Raw genomic sequence first — 16,095 nt, forward strand, 5'->3', positions numbered from 1 at the left:
ACTGGACAACCCCTTTAAGGTTTCAATAAACTCCAATTACCAGTAAAACAATGGTCATACGGGGTACTATGTCTCCTTGAGAAGATCAGGGTTTTAGGCACTGATGCACTTATGTAATAGCACCCTTACCCCTCGTTCACATCCTTTCCTGTCCGCATTATTCTTGCGGGCAGCGCGCGGCAAGCACACAGACCCCATTATAGTCTATGGGGTCTATGTGCTTTTACTGCACCAGCGCTAGCAATTACGTTTGTATTCTGTTCAGGTGGTCCCCATGCGGACCCCAAATGCTGATGTGAACAAGGGCTTGGCGGTTACAATGTTGAGGACACTCACCTGTTTTGCCACTTCTCTTAAGCAGGCCACACCTCGCTCAAAGTTTGGAAACACCACAGAACCATACTTCTGATATTCTGGGACAGGTCTGATTTTAATGGTGACTTCTGTAACCACTCCAAGAGTTCCTACAACAGGTAATACAGTAGATTAGAAAAAAGGATTCTACGTAATGGTTGCGGTAAGAAAAGTAAAACCATATAACCAGACGTCACATATTAAAAGTGATCTGCTCCTTCAAAACTTCTTTGTAAATGAGCAATAACTTTTACATGTATAGTAGATATTATATATTCCAATTTGAGCAATAAGCAAATGTTCATAGACATATGTAAGGGCCTGTTCCCACGAAGTAACGCGGTACTCAATCTGACACAAACCCATTGAAATCAATTGGTTAAAAAGCCTCCCATTGATTTCAATTTGTAGCGCGCGCAAGACGGCACCCATTGAAGTCAATGGGATTCTGTTTTGAAGCGCTCAATCGGACATGTGTTTACGTGTCAGATTGAGCGCCGCGTTACTTCATGGGAACAGGCCCTAACACTGCTCTTTCCATCTCTCATATAGGATATGGGCTAATGTTAGGGTTACAGCAGGAATACTGAAAAGACAGACTTTGGGTCCTTTCTAGCTAGTAGCAGGAAAAAGAAGCGAGCTGCCCTATCTTGCTGCGGATTCCGTGGCTGAATCAGCTGCGGTGTCCGTGGCGTGAGGCTCCGGCCCATTCATTTGGGCCTAATACATCGCGGAATGCCACAATGGGATGCCAGTGCATTGCACCGGCTGCGACTGAATGTGTACACGTGGAACTCAGTGTGAACTAGCCCTTAGCATCTCTTAATAGGTGTTGCTCCACAGCTTCCAGACACAGTTGGAATTTTTCCTCTAGCCCCCGTCATACTTGAACAATCAGTGCAGTTAGTTTTCATGCTTCGTACACTATTTAGTCTCTGTACTGTCAGGGGGGTGTTGTCAGGCAGGAGCAGACAAGGGGTGTGATTTTAAGCTCTGACACTGGCTGCCTCTGATTGGAGCTCTGAGTCACACCCCCTACCTGACACCGCCCTCCTGACATTACAGAGCTTTAATAGAACATCAGGCATCAAAATTAACAGCACTTGATACTCAGGAATGGTGAGGGCTAGAGAGGAAATTCCAACTGTGCTGGAATCAGTGAAGCAGCAACTATTAACAGATACTTGAACTTGAATTGGCGGAGGTAGTGAAAGTTCCTCTAACATTCCTTCCGCAAACCCTGACCAACAACCCCTAGAGGGCATTTTGGGTCCTTCAGTCTAGCCACTAAGCAATACTCATTAAGCATCAAACATAAAAGAGCTTAAACCTGCACGTAAAGTATCTTGCATAACCATATATCCTGCAAATTTAATTTAGGGCACCGCTCGCTCAGCATCACGAGAGCAGTTATAAAGCGACAAATTAAAAATGATCACAATGAGAGTCAACTTTATGGAGTGCTGTGTGCAATTTATACACATCAATTTTCCCGGGGAAGAAGAGAATAATACACGTGGATTTCACAATGATCTATGTGCTGAAGAACGCAAATTAATTTGATATACACATCTACAAATACATACAGTAAGAGGCTGATGGGGCCGAGACCGTTCATCCTCACAATTCTGGCACAGAACGAAGAATTTTAGAGCAGTGAAACTCAGGGGTTAAAAGGTTATGGTGACATTATTAAATGTTATCCACAAGGTCAATGGGCTATAAATGCCACCATAACTGTAAGGAGGATTTAAAAGGCTGTGAACATTATAACTATGCTTTAAGATATACAACTGATGTAATTGTATTATACCGCTATATAACTGTCAGCGCCATAAATCTGAACGCTCTGCATTCTTTAGAGTAAAAAAAATGAATAACAAGTTCAGTCATAGAGATGCTTAGGCTTGTTTTTTTTACCCACTTTCTTAATTCATCACCTTAAATAGTCATGCCAGCCATTTATCAAAATTATTGCCATGACCTGATTTGTTCTCCTTTGGGAGAATACGGAGGAGAAGAAAAACTTAGTCAATAATTTTGATGTTTTCTAAATTCCAAAAATTTAATGATTTGAAATGGTAATTCTTTAAACAAACAACAACAACAAAAAAAAAACACAAAAAACATGCAAACAACCCAAAAAAAAAAAAAATCGAAAAAAAATAAAAATTAAATAAAATTATTAAAAAAGTTGTCAAGACTAGCGTTAAGGAGATAGTCCCATTACAGACACTTTTTAGGGTAAAAGTGTCACATCACTGACCGTCCCCAGCAATCAAAAGAGAAGGGGACGAAAATTTCCTCTGCATTCTCCATGGGAATGAAGTGCTGGCTCGCGTTCAATTCATTGCTATGGAGTTGCCAGACAGTGAACGCCAGCAGCCCCATTACAGATAGAGCAAATGCACGGATGCTTTATTCTTCTGATAGACCGCAGGCAATGTGACACTTAGGGCGCGTTCATATGTAGTTATTTGGTTCAGATTTTGACGCAGAATCCGCATTAAAAAAAAAAAAAGCCTCCCATTGAATTCAATGGGAGCCGGTCATTTCCGAAAAAAAGAAGCCACCTGCCCTATCTTGACGCGCGTCCGCATCAAGACAATCCCTCCGGACTAGGCCCATTCATTTAGGCCTAGTCCGGAGTGGAAAGCCGCAACAGTCACAGCAGGCGCATTTTGGTCCAGATTCTGACGCGGCTTCCCGCGTCAAAATCAGGACCAAATAACTACATCCCTAATGGACCACAAACTAAATCTGGCTTTAAAAGTATAGGGTCCAAAGCAGGTAACATTGACCTCTTTAGATTGTAGGCTTACATCAACAGGCAGATAGCTTGTCCATAATATGTTGTTGGATCCCTCCCATAAAGGAAATGTCCATTAGAGCCTGCTGGGGCATAATATTATGATAGAGGGGTGGTCCCCACTTTGGCCATACCTGTGGCTTCCATTTTGTTGCGCTGAAGTCATTCTTGTATTACTAGGCAGCCATGAGCTGGCCAATACAGGGAAGATGCTGGCTAGGGTGACCGATCCCAGTGAAATCCGTGGACTTTGCAGGGGTACTGGAATCTGGTGCATTCAGCCAATCAAACGGAGAAGTGAGGATGCCATGTTGTTAAAGGGCGTGTCTGATAAGACCACCCCTCTGCACCACATGCAAATGACAAGACCTTAGCCAATCACTGGTCTTGGTGGTCACATCATCACCTGACCACCCAATCCAGCTTGCCAAGTGCATGAACAGTACCTGACCATCAAATCCAGTCTTTCAAGAGTGATGCATGAATGGTACGTTGCGCCAAAATGGGAGACCACGATTTGCTTTATTTTAAAAGTTTTCTGAATTTTGATATATCTTTCCACAAAGAAAGAAGGGTCAGCTGTTCCAATAGGTTACATGGCCCTTCTGTCCATGAGTCTTTCCCTCTGTGTCTTGCCATTTCTATATTTCAGTCGTTCCCCTATGGGTAGGCTTCAGTCATAATTCACATAAAGAATGTGTTTCATCTATTGCCATTCACTCCTCGGGCAAGCACAGGTGAGAACGCTGGAAACGTGACATGTACTTTCTCCAAATAGGTCTCCCGAGTCATTGGTTACTATGGAAATGATGGCAGTACATGGATAGGGCACATGCGGGAGACCGTGACGCAAACATATTTCGTTTTTACTGTAGACATGGCAAAAAAGGGGGTAAAAAAACAAAACAAAAACCCAAACCATATTTTTTCAACTAGATGTCAGATTTAAAAGCCTTCTGAATAAAGCACTTCTTTAGCAAGTACTGCCCAGAACCCAAGGTGGCGGATCTATGCACCAAAATTAGATTTTTTAAATTTATTTTTTTGACCACTTTAAAGAGTTAAATCTCAGTTTTCCCATCAAATAGGATGGACAATAAGGTATCTACAGAATCTATGCGCTCCATATGAATGACATTTTTCCCCTTCCTAATTATTATAGAGCATTGCAGCTCTTGGTGAACAGATTTTGCCCCTTTCTTGGCGTTGCAAGGTGCGAGCACTCCCGCTATTGTGTACATGTGGCTTATTATCTAATATTCCTACCTTCAGATCCCATAATAAAATGGTAAATATCAGGTCCGGTTGACATTCGAGGCCCCTGGCAGCTTTTCTCTATGATTCCTTGGGGAGTTACAACTTTCAAGTGTACAACCTGCGAAACAAGAAATAAATGAGATGTGTGCACTATATACGGAAAAGTATAATACAGTGTAATAATGCCCAGTAAGACCACGTATCTGCCATATGCTAAGCTTCTATAGGGTTATAAAGAGGCGTCCCGCACAATTCTGAGGACTTCAACATGTACAGAGAGGATCTGCTACCTTTTATGAATAGGAACACACATTTCTACAAGTGTAAAAACCAATAAATAAGAGTTAATGCACAAAAATGTGATAATGTGGCTAACACGTGTGACTACAGGAATACACCGTAACAGCTCTTAAACATATCTACATTGGGAGAAGGGGTAATGAACCCAATACGCCTATACTAGGAGTGTTAGGGCTTGTTCACACGGGTGGTTTTGGAGCTGAATCCACATCAGAATCCGCCCCTCACAATAGAGGTCTATGTAGACCGCTAGCTTCCTTTTTTCCGTGAGCGGTATGTTCCCGCTCACGGAAAAAAGAAGCGAGCTGCCCTTTCTTCAGGCGGATTCCGCGGCTGATTCAGCCTCTGTGTCCGCCTCGCAACAGCACCCTCCGGACTAGGCCCACTCATTTGGGAAGCCGCGATAGGCACATTTTGGTCCTATTCTGACTCTGCTTTGCGCATCAAAATCAGGATCAAAATACGAGGTCCCGTGCCCCATGTGAACAGGGCCTAATTTATTTCAAGCTCTTAAAGGGACCCGTCAGCTGGATAGAAACCCTAATCCACTAGGAACTTTGACAGGTTCGCAATGATTATCTTCAGCATACTGGAGGAAATAACGTTTAACACTGTATATAAATATCAGTAAAAATTTGCAGGGGTGGAGATGGTCCACCGAACATGCAGGTGATGGTCCTCCTGGCTGGACTGATGCCCCAGAGGTTGGGCATGTCATCACAAATCACATCCAGAACACAAGCAGGAGATCAAGGTCTAGTCTGTACACTAGGCATAAGCTGAATGCTGCTTCAGGTGATTTGTGATGACATACCCGGCCAGGAGGGGGACCAGACAGGAGAGTGGCCTCACCCCATGACTCCTTATTGGGAATTGAATATGTTACTCAAAGTTATATTTCTCAGGGATTAGTGAAGAGAGTATGACTTCAAAATGGACAATACTGCAGAGACTGAGCATTTTTTTAAAGCATAAAACACTTCACTATTACACAGTCCAGTCATATTAATGTGACCACCGTCTACTTTTGACGTCAACGTTAAATAATCAATTGCAGAAGGCACGTGTCATCAGCCATCTGGGTGCACTCATCATTGTGGAAGGCATGATGGATCAACACAAGTATGCATCTATCCTTGCGGACCATGTTTACCCCTACATGCGAATTGTTTTTCCTCAGGATGATGGCATCTACCAGCAGGACAATGTGACGTGTCATAAAGCTCGCAGTGTACGTGCGTGGTTGGAGGGGCACCAGGATGAGTTTACCGCACTCCCTTGGCCAGCAAATTCCCCGGATTTGAACCCAATCGAGAATCTGAGAGACCACCTCGATCGGGTTGTTCGCGCCATGGATGCTCAACCACGTAACCTAGTGCAGCTGGCCACAGCACTGGAGTCGGCATGGCTCAACATCCCAGTGATCATCATCACAATATCCCCTCTCTTCCTGCACGTCCCGCAGCGGTCCGCTCTGCCAAAGGGGGTTATTCTGGATTTTGACAGGTGGTCACATTAATGTGACTGGACTGTGTATTATACTAAGTCACGACACACTATGTACGATATAGGTTATAGAGAATCCCCTAAAATGATTGAGGCACACACCATAATAGTTCAATAAAACTGTAAGCAAATATAGTAACTAGCACTGGCAATGTGCGAGGTCGGCTGTCCAGTCATTTGTCTACAAAATGATTCACAGTAAATTCCTTGATAAATGAAAAGGATGGCAGGACCAAGAAGCAAAAGTTCAGATATTTCATTGTAAGATTGCTTCCATACTGCTCTCCATCATCGCTGCCAATTAAAACATCTCCCCCTCCTCGGGGACACCGGCATAGATTACTCATTCCTAACCTTCTTTAAATGAATCCCTCTTTCATGAAAACATCCAGATACAAGGGGCTAAACTCCTCAATACATTTATCAGTGCCTACACAATGGCTTTAGGAGAAGGTCTGGTGTTCTGGGAAAACATCACACACAACCTTGTTAAAGTGCAGCAATGAATGAAGACAGGTATACTGGTGACCCGCACAATACAGAATATACCTGGGCAGGTGTACTGAAGGAAATACATGGCAAACAGTCTAACAGATTTAATTTGTTCAACCACCTGTCATTGATATATATTGATATATGGGGTTATAGGATAGAGGAGAGAAGCTGAGCTCTGTGATATATAGGGTTATATGATAGGAGAGAAGCTGAGCTCTGTGATATATAGGGTTATATGGTAGAGGAGAGAAGCTGAGCTATGTGATATATAGGGTTATATGATAGAGGAGAGAAGCTGAGCTATGTGATATATAGGGTTATATGATAGAGGAGAGAAGCTGAGCTCTGTGATATATAGGGTTATAGGATAGAGGAGAGAAGCTGAACTCTGTAATATAGAGGATTATAGGATAGAGGAGAGAAGCTGAGCTATGTGATATATATATATAGGGTTATATGATAGAGGAGAGAAGATGAGCTCTGTGATATATAGGGTTATATCATAGAGGAGAGAAGCTGAGCTCTGTGATACATGGGGTTATTATGATAGAGGAGAGAAGATGAGCTCTGTGATATATAGGGTTATATGATAGATGGTGAGACGCTGAGCTCTGTGATATATAGGGATATATGATAGAGGAGAGAAGCTGAGCTCTGTGATATATAGGGTTATATGATAGAGGGGAGAAGCTGAGCTCTGTGATACATGGGGTTATTATGATAGAGGAGAGAAGATGAGCTCTGTGATATATAGGGATATATGATAGAGGAGAGAAGATGAGCTCTGTGATATATATGGTTATATGGTAGAGGAAAGAAGCTGAGCTCTGTGATATATAGGGTTATATGATAGAGGAGAGAAGCTGAGCTCTGTGATATATAGGGTTATATGATAGAGGAGAGAAGCTGAGCTCTGTGATATATAGGGTTATATGATAGAGGAGAGAAGCTGAGCTCTGTGATATATAGGGTTATATGATAGAAGAGAAGCTGAGCTCTGTGATATATAGGGTTATATGATAGAGGAGAGAAGCTGAGCTCTGTGATATATAGGGTTATATGATAGAGAAGCTGAGCTCTGTGATATATAGGGTTATAAGATAGAGGAGAGAAGCTGAGCTCTGTGATATATAGGGTTATATGATAGAGGAGAGAAGCTGAGCTCTGATATATAGGGTTATATGATAGAGGAGAGAAGCTGAGCTCTGTGATATATAGGGTTATATGGTAGAGGAGAGAAGCTGAGCTCTGTGATATATAGGGTTATATGATAGAGGAGAGAAGCTGAGCTCTGTGATATATAGGGTTATATGATACAGGAGAGAAGCTGAGCTCTGTGATATATAGGGTTATATGATAGAAGAGAAGCTGAGCTCTGTGATATATAGGGTTATATGATAGAGGAGAGAAGCTGAGCTCTGTGATATATAGGGTTATATGCTAGAGAGAGAGAAGCTGAGCTCTGTGATATATAGGGTTATATGATAGAGGAGAGAAGCTGAGCTCTGATATATAGGGTTATATGATAGAGGAGAGAAGCTGAGCTCTGTGATATATAGGGTTATATGGTAGAGGAGAGAAGCTGAGCTCTGATATATAGGGTTATATGATACAGGAGAGAAGCTGAGCTCTGTGATATATAGGGTTATATGATAGAAGAGAAGCTGAGCTCTGTGATATATAGGGTTATATGATAGAGGAGAGAAGCTGAGCTCTGTGATATATAGGGTTATATGCTAGAGAGAGAGAAGCTGAGCTCTGTGATATATAGGGTTATATGATAGAGGAGAGAAGCTGAGCTCTGATATATAGGGTTATATGATAGAGGAGAGAAGCTGAGCTCTGTGATATATAGGGTTATATGGTAGAGGAGAGAAGCTGAGCTCTGTGATATATACGGTTATATGACAGAAGAGAAGCTGAGCTCTGACATAGGTTTATATGATCTTGAGCAGCATTTATGAGAGAAAAGTAAAGTAAATACTGACTGGACTTCTAGGAGAGACACGGAGTTGCCCACAAACCATGAATGACAGTCCACCCTATATCAGTGTGTGTACACAGAAGGCTGTCAACCATGGCGTGTAGGCGGGGCAATCAGGACTCATTGTCTCTCCTAGGAGTCCTGTCAATATTTACTCTTTTCACTGAGCTCAGCTGGTCTCCATTTATCATATAACTGTATACTTCACACAGGTCAGCTTCTCTCCTCTGAGAAGCTAAGTTCTGTGAAAAGTGACAGGAATCCTAGGAGGGACAGAGAGTCCTGATTGCCCCGTCTACATACGGCAATGGACAGCCTTCTCTGTACACAGACTGATACATCATATAAACCTATATATCACTGAGCTCAGCTTTTCTCCCTCTGTTATATACTGTCCACTATTTCACTGGTCCTTTTTAGCTGGCCAGCTGTAGCACTTCTCCTGCAGATACCACACAGCAAATACTGTATTAGATAGCAACTATTCAAAAGAGTAGCGGACTACATAGTGTATGGACAAGCTGGGCCTTTAGAGCTGTGATTACAGAGGGGAAACAAGTAGAGGAAAGTCAGGCTGCACAACACCACTGATTTGTGCAACTGGAGTCTGGAAAACTGGATGACAAGCTCAAGCTCAATAAGAACTTTAATAGCCATCATAAGTGTTTTATGAGAAAACATAAAAAAAAAATTTATATATATATATATATATATATATATATATATATATATATATATATATAAAAAAGGGATTGATCAAGGATATAAATAAACCAAGACTAAGGCAATTGTTTGGTCTTCTTTCTGGAACACATAAAATAATAACAATAATAATAAATATTACCACTACTACTATTAATTATTAGTACTAATAAAAATAATAATTATTATTATTTTCATATTTTATTATAATATAATATATTACTCTATAAATAGGCAACCCCTTTTTAAGCGGATTGGGTTTCCATTTTGCGGGTCCCCAAAGAACAATTTCTTGTAATTTTTACTCCACAACGTTAAAAAAAGATAAAATCCACGGTCAAAATCTGCAACAAATATTGATATGTTGCAAATTTCAAGATATCGATGCAAAATGATACAACAGGACGACATTTTTCTCTTCTACACACAAGGGGCTTTGCCTGTATAAGTTTGCAGATAAAATCGTCAGTATCTCTGTCCTGTGTAGTCTTGACCATACAGTCTGAGTCTGACACAGTAATCCCCTACTATATTTTACATTTGCTAAACGGTAATGGTGAATTACTATACAAAAAAATAAATGTATAAAATCTGCAGCTATAACTTGCACAACATGAACCGGTGTCCACTCCTATAACAGTCTCCCAAGAAACAATAGGAGCTGCTACTATACTTACGTGGTGATAAAAGAGGAAGGTATTGATGTGACATTTGGCCCTATAGGTCCCGCACGTGCAGACTAGAAATTATTTTTGCTTCATTAATTCAATCTTCACAGGTACAAGTGTCACAATATATCGAATCGAAACACACAAGAGTTTTCAAAGTATACAAGCTAAGCATTTTATGGAGCTATATTTGGTCGCCCATTCTTAACAGCCAAGATGCAGGTAAAATGAAAAATGATAGGAAACATGACAAAGCCCTCTGAGAGCAGTGTAACGGAGTAAAGTGCTGTTGTGGTCTAATGTATCTGACTCTACCCGTGCCCTTGTGTCCTCACATCCTGGAAACACCGATAAAATAAACTATATTGAGCACAAGTAATAGGTCCATCTGTAAGAGCATCAGCATGGCGGGTAATATACAGCGCAGCAATGCAAGAATACAGAGAAATAACACGGCCATTGCATGAGATTTCTAGCACTGAGGTGTTTTTTTTTTTAATTATTATTATTTCTAATACTAAATCTATTCAGAGACATAGGTCATGAATGCAAACTAGCGTATATACTTGAGTATAAGCCGACCCGAATATAAGCCAAGGCCCCTAATTTTATCACAAAAAACTGGGAAAACTTATTGACTCGAGTATAAGCCGGGGGGGGGGGGGAGAATGCGGCAGCTACTGGAAAATTTCAAAAATTAAAATGGTTGGAGTTTTTTGGTGCAGTAGATGCTGGGGAAGGGGAGGGGGTATTTTGGTTGTCTGTCTGCTCCTTCCCTGAGCTTGAGGACTGGGTTTGTTTTCCCCCACGTGAAATTCAGTCTGGCTGAATATAGGGTATCTGCAGTGCTCCTATTAACCCCTTCCTGACGGACCAGGAGCACTGCAGATCCCCTATATTCAGTAGACCGGGGACTGTCAGACACAGGGATACCTAATGTGTATGTGTTTCACAGTAAATTTCTACTTTTATATGTATTCTAGGGAAAGGAGGGATTTACAACTTTTATTTATTTTATTTAAAAAAAAAATAAAAAAAAAAATAAAAAAAAAATGTCCACTATTTTTTGGGAGATTCTATACATTACTATTGTGGCTTTTTTCTTTTGCTTGACCCGAGTATAAGCTGAAGGGGGCTTTTTCAGCACAAAAACTGTGCTGAAAAACTCGGCTTATACTTGAGTATATACGGTATATATACATGTATTCCCAGTCAAATGACAATCCAGGGACATCTTTTCTTAGAAATCTATATTGCGTCGCTCCTCTGTTGTTCTTCCTGAATAAATTAAAGGGGTTGTCCCATCACAAGGATCCTATCTATAATGCTTGTTAATGTGAATGTAAGACTTTTCCTAAATACATTTCTTCAGCAAAACTGCTTTGTTTGTCCACTATATTACTTTATTCATTTTTTTGTGGCCACAGCCCTGACCTAGCTGCTCCTGAGTCAAGTGATGTATCTGCCTGCTCCCAGGGGGGAGGGAGGAGGGGCTAAGTGCAGGGGAGCGAGCCCGGAGGGGGGGGGGGGGGGGGGGTTGGTAGTTTACCCTTTGGGGGAAGGGGCCACCAATGCAGGGTTAGACGCCGGCACAGGTGAAGCCGGCAACATCGCTATGCTTCTGCCCTGCATGATGCCAGCAGCGGCAGAATCGATGCTGCTATTCCAGGGGAGGGGGGGGGCATCTACACTCCCCGGTATCCGCTGTAATAGAGAGCTGGATGCCGGGGGCAGTTAGACGCCGGCACAGGTGAAGCCAGCAACATCGCTATGCTTCTGCCCTGCATGAAGCCAGCAGCGGCAGCAGCGATACCCGACTCCCTGTCGGGTCTGTATTCGCATTGTGAAGGCTAGACTGGTGTATGAGCGCACACGCAGGGCCGGCGGCATCTCGCTGCTTGGCTTTGCAAATGTGACCCCGCCCACCAATGACAAAACAAAGCCGGAAGACAGAAGATTTCAAAGAAACGAAGACTGGTGAGTATGCGACGTGGGACAACCCCTTTAATATGGGCGGGTTCACACCTGCGCCCAGTCTCTACTTTCAGGTTTCCGTCTTCTGCCCAAAAAAAAACTGGACAGGAGACGGAAACTGGCAGTTTCCAAAGTGTCTGTCCGTGAGCGTTTTGTGGTCTCTGTGGGGAAACAGTTTTTGGTTGTTTTTTTTAACTGGACACAAAGTCAGACATGCAGGACCGCCGCGGAGACCACAAAACGCTCACGGGTGGACACGATCTGCCAGGTTTCCGTCTCCTGTCAGCAGGAGACGGAAACTGAAAGCTGAGACCGGTGCGCATGTGTGAACCCGCCCTCATTCATATTAAAGAAAGAAAAAAAAATAGTGATTGATTCCTATAAAGTTAAATATGTAACAAACCATGTATTTAGTTACTCACAATATCAATAATTGTATAATTACAAATAATTCATCTGCATAACCAGCTTGATTTGATAAGCAAAAGTTTGGGAAAGAGGCCCTGTGTGAGCTGTAAATGTGGATATCATCCAGCTTTCCCAAAACCAGATACAACCAAAACTATATCTAGAAAAACAGCTGAACAGAGAGATAGAGGTGAACTTGAACACATTCTATATAGGTGATCCCATACTGTGGGACAAGTGCTAAATCACTGACCCGGTCACAAATGAATATTTTGCAGCTGTAGAATTGGGACTCCATCCAAATAATCGGGTATTTGGTGAGGCTGGAGGCGGCCGGACAATGGTCTCAATCCCAACACAGCAGGGGGCACCTTTCATGTTTCTATATAAGCTAAGTAGTGATACATTACCAGCGCATGATACTAACATGTAACATGTGAAGATATTTCTATCAACCTATAAAAGAAAAAACGCACATTATAAAGAAAATGAGAAGCCTGAAGAGCCTTAATAATACACACGTGTCCTGCCTGCCTTCTGCCTGTATGGATTTTATTAGCGGCCTCTCATAATCCAGAGGTCTGCATGGAAATAGTATTTAGTACATCATTAGACATGGGAAAAGATCACAGAGGAAGGAAATTCCGTGGATTGTATCCTCCAGATGATTTCACCACATTTAAGAAGCAGTCCGTGCGTGAGAAAGGAAAACAGAGGAACTGCATTACCAGATCTTCGATGTTTCCATAGATGTTCTTCTTCATGCCCGATGCCCGTGTAGCCACCCAGCCTCCCAACGTACTGAACTCCATGGAATCCGGCTCGTGACCCGTGCAGTATCCACTCTCCCCAAGCTGAAACAGATCAAAGGGAAAGTAAGGAAACATGGAGGTAACAATAGTCTGAAGGAAAAGACTTCAACTGCAGCTTCACAGTAAAATGTTCCAAGTCTCTTTGAGAGCCCTTTTTATTCCCCGTGCGTATTCCTAAGGCACATACCCCTACCCAAATGATATCAAAAGTGCCATGAGATATCCGACAGGACTACATTTAGGGCAGAAATGGAGATGGACATCCTATTAGATTCCTCTATATTTTCCGGCCGTCTGGCTGTCCACCATGACTTTGACATCCTGATTATCGCCAGAGTGTCTCGTGGCGTTGACCAGCTGTGGAACCCACGACTCCCCATTAGTTTAGGAGGCAGACTAAGGATGGATACCTAAGGCTGGTCTTACACGACCGTAGTTTAAGACCGTAAATGGTGCGCAATTGAGGGTTTTAAGTTGCAGACCATTTGTGGACCCACTGTTTTCTATGCGGCCTCTTACACCACCGTAGATTTTGTCCGTGGTGTGGCATGCTATAACCGTGGTCCGGACAGTATACTGCAGGTCCGTAATGGCCGTGTTTTTACGGCATGGACTGTCCCATACAAGTCTTTGGGTGCGTGCAGTTATGCGGATATACACTGAACATACATCAGTGTATATCCGCAATTGCGGATGTCAACACGTGTGTTTTGTTTTTTGTGGATCCACATAATACTGATACACACGGAACGTTGCGGATGCACTTTGCAGTTGGGCACGGAATCAATTTTTAGAGTGAAATTAGTGTTGTGGATCCGCAATTTGCGGACCGCAAAACCACTACGGTTGTGTAAGACCAGCCTAAGGCTTAGTTCACACGTTTTAGGGTGGTCGAGGAATTTGGTCTGGAAAAAAATCCACTTCGGGAATTAGGAAGCTTTTTTGGGGGCGTTTTTTGAGCTTTTTTTTCCAGGTTTTTTCCTCCAGCACAGTGAATGGACCTTGGAATAAACGTAGAACCAGATACCAATATTGAGGCGCAGTCCACCACAAAATCAGCAGCAGATTCTACAGCCCATTGTTTATAATGGAAGACAGAAGCAGGATACTTTAAAAAAATAAAAAAAATAAAACACCCTGCTTGATCTTTCTGTCTAAACCTTGGCTGCTTCAGCCATGGAGTCCATGACACGAGGTTCCCTGCCACAGCGCACCTTGACCCCCTACCCCGTTCCACCCACTGCAAACCAGGACAAAGTGGACAATCTTTATTACAGATCTGCACTGAGCACCCAAGATGAGCCACTTTTACGCGGATTTTTTTGTGGTAATGGTTGCGATAAACTCCCCCCCATAGATTCCCTTTCCTGGTAATTTTTCTTCTCTGCTGTGCTTTTTATAATTCAGCCTAATCACATCAATGACTTTGATCTGAATGAATGCTCCGTTTGAGAATTACCCCTTAATGCAATGACATCTTGCAAAACAAATTCTTGGAAAACATATTGACAGCGAACTATATCCACAAGAAAAAAAAAATTTTTTTTCACAAACTACATCTAAACCCGTCCAATAAATAAAGTCGTTAATCTCTCGTTCCCTTTCCTCTAATGTGATGTGCTGCAGCCTGTACAAAATGTGAGCAAATTGCCTGCACTTAATTCTCTCAAGGACTGATGTGTTTTAATGTACAGCCATCTGGTTGGGCTTCCTGTATGCAACAGCACCATCTATTAGCGATGCAGATCATGCATTCCTGTACATTAAATAGTCACTTGTTCCTCATTTTTCCATATTAGCTTGGCTTTGCCATCTGTACGGCACCTGAGTTGGAATAGATGCCCTTAAACTGCTACAAAACCGAGCAGTCCCACTGAAATCATTTCCAAAGCTCAGCAGTCTTGCATCAAACGCTCCGGAGTCAGCCATCTGTGGATCTGGAGTTTACGGTATACCCAGCTATCAATCAGAGGTAATCAATTTTGGTTAACCGAGAATTTCCGCGCTGGTAATAAGTCAATAAAAGTAGTAAAGTGTGTCAAGTGAGGTTGTATGCGTATACACAGGTCTTTGATATGTAGAGGGTCTGGCGTTGTAACGGCTGAGTTGCGTACAGACGCTAATGCTAATAGTTTCCTTCAGTGTGTTTGTGAATGTGAGGAAATGGGCGATTTCAGCAACCCAAATGCAAAACATATTGTAATAGAAAACAATCTGCCAGAAGAGATCCCTAAAAAAAAAACCTCCTGAAAGTTATGATTTGTCCCTAAAATAATAAACATGTGGCTCATTGCGAGCGCCACTTAAAATGTACTTACTGCTTACCAAGGGGAGGCGCTGACTGCACACTGTGGACTAATAGGAAGACTACGGGGCCACTTATCAGAGGTAACGGGGGTGTTAAAGAAGTTTCCACATCTCAGGCATTTATCTATTTATGCTCATCTGCAGGATATACCATAAAAGTCTTACAGATGTAAGTTCCACCTCTGGGACCAGCAGGGCGTCAGTGCCCGCCATACTGCAGCCACTGTGTCACTGCTTCTCTCTATTTATGTCTATGGGAGTCTCAAAGACTGCCCAGTAAGGGTTGGTTCACATATACATTGGTATTCCGTTTGGGGGAGTCCGCATGGGGACCCCCTTGCAAGCGGTGTGCAGTTAAAAGCACACGGATCCCCATAGACTATAATGGGGTATGAGTGCTTGGCGCCAGATCTCTGCACCGAACAAGCAGACAGGAAAGTGGTTACAATCTACTTTCCTCTCCGCATGATTTGTATGGGCAGCACATGGCAAGCACATGGACCCCATTATAGTCTATGG

The 16,095-nt window shown here is 42.5% G+C and overlaps 1 protein-coding gene across 1 annotated transcript in view; it reads right to left on the bottom strand.

Moving 5' to 3' along the window:
• Positions 1-16,095, bottom strand: part of AGPS (alkylglycerone phosphate synthase) — a 149,755-nt gene that overhangs the window by 70,950 nt on the left and 62,710 nt on the right. The window contains exons 9-11 of the mRNA XM_075284006.1: positions 13,186-13,311; positions 4,430-4,538; positions 337-464 (exon numbers count right to left, since the gene is read on the bottom strand). Of these exons, the coding sequence (XP_075140107.1) occupies positions 337-464; positions 4,430-4,538; positions 13,186-13,311 (363 nt within the window). The remainder of the gene's footprint in view (positions 1-336; positions 465-4,429; positions 4,539-13,185; positions 13,312-16,095) is intronic.

Source organism: Leptodactylus fuscus, chromosome 8, assembly GCF_031893055.1.
Source record: "Leptodactylus fuscus isolate aLepFus1 chromosome 8, aLepFus1.hap2, whole genome shotgun sequence".
NCBI classification, from domain to species: domain Eukaryota; kingdom Metazoa; phylum Chordata; class Amphibia; order Anura; family Leptodactylidae; genus Leptodactylus; species Leptodactylus fuscus.